Source organism: Lactuca serriola, chromosome 9, assembly GCF_051521515.1.
Source record: "Lactuca serriola cultivar US96UC23 chromosome 9, Lser_US96UC23_V15, whole genome shotgun sequence".
Lineage (NCBI taxonomy): Eukaryota > Viridiplantae > Streptophyta > Magnoliopsida > Asterales > Asteraceae > Lactuca > Lactuca serriola.
The window spans coordinates 144,856,048-144,859,715 of NC_136416.1; the positions used below are offsets into that span (position 1 = coordinate 144,856,048).

The 3,668-nt window shown below is 32.0% G+C and overlaps 1 protein-coding gene across 3 annotated transcripts; it reads left to right on the top strand.

Moving 5' to 3' along the window:
- Positions 1-901: 901 nt before the first annotated feature.
- On the top strand, positions 902-2,292 carry LOC145074548 (carbon catabolite repressor protein 4 homolog 5-like). 3 transcript variants are annotated; one of them, XM_079020902.1, is made up of 5 exons: positions 902-947; positions 1,039-1,114; positions 1,236-1,328; positions 1,971-2,067; positions 2,182-2,292. In XM_079020902.1, exons 2-5 carry the CDS (start codon positions 1,071-1,073, stop codon positions 2,269-2,271), a joined length of 324 nt encoding a protein of 107 aa, XP_078877028.1. In that variant the 5' UTR covers positions 902-947; positions 1,039-1,070; the 3' UTR covers positions 2,272-2,292. The 3 variants fall into 3 exon arrangements, 1 of the variants encoding a protein (XP_078877028.1); XR_013691903.1 differs by lacking the exons at positions 1,971-2,067; positions 2,182-2,292 and adding an exon at positions 1,491-1,534; XR_013691902.1 differs by lacking the exons at positions 902-947; positions 1,039-1,114; positions 1,236-1,328 and adding an exon at positions 1,659-1,760.
- Positions 2,293-3,668: the final 1,376 nt, after the last annotated feature.

The following is a 3,668-nucleotide window of genomic DNA, read 5'->3' on the forward strand; positions in this document are numbered from 1 at the left end:
ATTTCTTTTTCTCTCACCCTTCCATTCCATGGGCAGAGGTCAGCGGGTCGTCGAGCCTGGTTTTCAATCGCATGCCATAATTCATGCAGGTGCTGGAGTTCAAGCCCTGACAAAAGAACACTTCAAAACTGTTCGATTTTGGACAAAAACGACATGGGTAGCGATCGTAAGTCGAAAAAGAAGGGGTCTCCGGCTGAGTCCTCGTCGGAAGGTTTTTGTTCTTTCTCTTCGTTACCAATATTTCTCTGTTTATACAATTTTCGATACGAATTGATGAGGATACTCGTGTTATGTAGACGGAGGGAAGAACAAAAGGCGTAGAAGTTCAGAAACAAAGAGTGATAAGAAAGAGAGAGACTCCGATAGGAAGCACAAATCGCATAAATCTTCAAGTACTAAAGGTACGCTTCGCTACATCATGAGCTTACATCCAGTTTTAGTTTTGTTGTTGATTTGTTTCTGTAATGGAGGAAACCTAGGGTTTAATTTGTTATCGAGTATCATCTTAGTATAAACACTCTCGATGCGATTAGTTACAGAATCAAGCTACTTAGTGCGATTAGGGTTTTTCAGCTGTCTGTCTGCGCATTCTGTTTTCCATTCACTAAGATACGATACCCAATTTTTAGTTTTCTGATGAATCTGATACCTTTGTTCTTGTGCAATTGGGATTTGGAACTAAGAATCCAGTTGTAAGGACTTATATCCTGCCAAACTTTTTACAAATATGTCACGTTATTTTTGCATTTTTTGTCTCACTCCCACCCACAAAGGTGGATAGACTGATAGAGACTCACACTTGATCTTTATATGTGTAGAAAAGACATAAATACCCTCCTATTGAGTCTTGAGTGTTTCATATTTGTTCTAATCTTATTTCTTCTACCCTCTAAAAACACACAGATGCATGGGTGTCAAACACATGTTGATGACACTGAAAATCTAAAGTAAGTTATCAGTTACTACTTACTAGTTTTTGTTCTTTAAGCCTAAATGTTTTTTTTTTTTGCATAATTTAATTATTTTGCATATTTATAGGACACATCGAAGCATATTGGTTGGAAATATACATGTGCTTTTTAACCCAAGTCGTGGGGATATTAAGCTCGGTTAGGTACTTAACAAAATTATTATTATTATTATTATTATAAAAATGATTAAAAAAGTGTATTGTTTAACATAATCATACAGTTTGAGCAAATTTTGACACATTTGACTTTTTTTTTACCAATAAGGTACGATTATTTCTTGCAAAGGCTCATAGACTTTTGGAGACATGGGGCAATATACCAATTATACTTGGTGGAGATTTTAATAGTATGCCTCAGGTATTAAATTAAATATGATTATATTGTTTTTTTAATAGTATGTATAAAGTAGAGTTAAACCTATACATTGTATTTAAATATATATTATAAAGAATTTAACCAATCTATATTTTATTTCACTTAAACATTTGTGTGTCCTCATCTATTCATATTTTTTTTCAGAGTGCAATGTATCAGTTCATAGCTTCATCAGAGTTGTTTTTTTTTTTTTTTTTTTTTTTTTTTTTTTTTTTTTTTTTTTTAATAGATGCAGAGTTTTATTTACTATGAATCTATGATGAATATCAATGTTTAATATTTTATGTTTATTGATTTATTTAATTTTTCTTCTCAGTTACACATCCAACACCATGAACGCAAAAAAATATGTGGGCAGAATTGTCCATTACATTACCCAACATTTCAGTGTCATAGTAATTATTATTCTTCTAGGTCTGTTAATCCAATTATTTTTTCACCTCTTATCTGTGCAAAAGACGTAAATGCCCTCCCTTTCCCCTCATCGAAAATTGCCTTAGAAAGCTTCTTCACTGTCCAGCTATTTTTGATAATGAGAACAAGGACATTTACGTCTTTTGCACATATATAAGAAATTGCATTTTGTAGTATTTGTCCCATTTACATGAGTCCTTTTTTAAAAAGGTGGAATAAAGAAGAAATAAGGTTAGCAACAGGAACAAAACACTCAACTTACCTTAAACACAAACTAAAACTCAAAAGTGCATATCATGGAGTTCCTGTAAGTTTATTATTTTCTCTAATTTCCTTTTTATCTTTTTAAATTTTGTTTGTGCTTCAGTGTAATTATGTAATTTACAATTTCTATATGAGTTGGTTATGATTTTTTTTTCAGGCGACACGTTTGACAAGAGATGAATATGGAGAACCCTTAGCAACATCTTTTCACTCCAGATTTATGGGGACAGTTGATTATATATGGTAAATCTAATTACATATAGTTTATCCTAAAAGTTGAGTGCATATTTTTACCTTACTTATTTGATGTCAAGTATGTCTAAAAATGCAAAAAAAAAGTTTGTCAATGACACTATCATTGACTTTTATGTCAAGTATGTTTACCTTACTTATTTGATGAAATGAATTACTTTCATAACAATCCATTTTACAAATATAAAAACTTAAATGTACATCAGACTAGAAGTCATTACATATGAAATTTTATTCTAACTTTCTAACTGATGATAGATACTTGAAGAACAAAATCAGGCCTGAAGAGAGACAGAGGTTTCATTTTTTCAATAGTTTTTTTCTTCCGGAAGCTAGCTGACCCAGAAAAAGAACCTCTAGATGCCCTTGAAGGGAAAACAGCTTTTCAACACGTAAGAAAGTGGACACGAAAAGATAATCTTTTTGAGAAAGACTTTGTCTTTATTCCTGTAATTTACAAGTAAGTTGGAAAACAGTTTGCTTTCTATACATTTCATTTGAACAGTTGACAATTATTTCTGTTGTTTGACAGCTATCATTGGAGTCTTATTGTGATGTGTCATCTTGGGGAAGTTGCGAAATACAAGGGTATATCTGTCATTTCTCTTTGACATCTTCAAGTATTTTATGAGGCATGGTTATCCCTTTTTTCTAATGTTATAATCTGGTTTATAGATGAAGAAGATGTAACTGAGTTGATTAAAGTGCCATGTGTTCTGCATATGGATCCTATCAGAGGTAGTCATACTGGTTTGAAAGGTCTTATGCAAAGGTAACATTTTTTTATTATATAAACATTTTATTTTATTTTTAAATTATAAACCATTAAATATGTCATTCTAGCTATCTGAAAGAAGAGTGGAAAGGGAGGCAGTAGGAGGCATCTAAAGATATATCATCAAGATTCGATAATCTACGCTTTATTTCACTTGAGGTATCATCTGGATAAATAATGTTTCAAAATTATTTGAGAAATGGAAAAGAAAAATATACGAGGGCAAAATTGTGAATTTGTATTAAATTCTAAAATCTGAATTTTGTGTTGTTTTTTGTAGTTACCACAGCAGCCGAATTCATTCGACTGTGGTTTATTCTTGCTCCATTATGTAGAACTTTTCTTGGAGCAAGCCCCGATTAATTTTAATCCATTTAAAATCACAAAAAGTGTCCACTTTGTAAGGACATGGACCATTTATGTAAAAATTAATAATATAAGTGAGTTGTTGTTTGTGAATATGTGACTCAGCTAAATACGGATTGGTTTCCACCTGCTGATGCATCCTTGAAAAGGGTGGTTATTCAGAGACTGGTGTATGATCTCCTACAACAACCTTATGATGAAGCTGAAGCCTTTTACAAAGTATTTTCCCAAGTAAGTGCAAAAAGATTTCT

Excerpts from the sequence above, each read along its gene's own strand:
- LOC145074548 (XM_079020902.1), top strand. The coding sequence starts at position 1,071 with ATGTGCTTTTTAACCCAAGTCGTGGGGATATTAAGCTCGGTTAG. Across the intron at positions 1,329-1,970 it reads ATTTTAATAGTATGCCTCAG|GTGGAATAAAGAAGAAATAA; the intron begins GTATTAAATTAA and ends TTTTTTAAAAAG. Across the intron at positions 2,068-2,181 it reads GTGCATATCATGGAGTTCCT|GCGACACGTTTGACAAGAGA; the intron begins GTAAGTTTATTA and ends TTTTTTTTTCAG.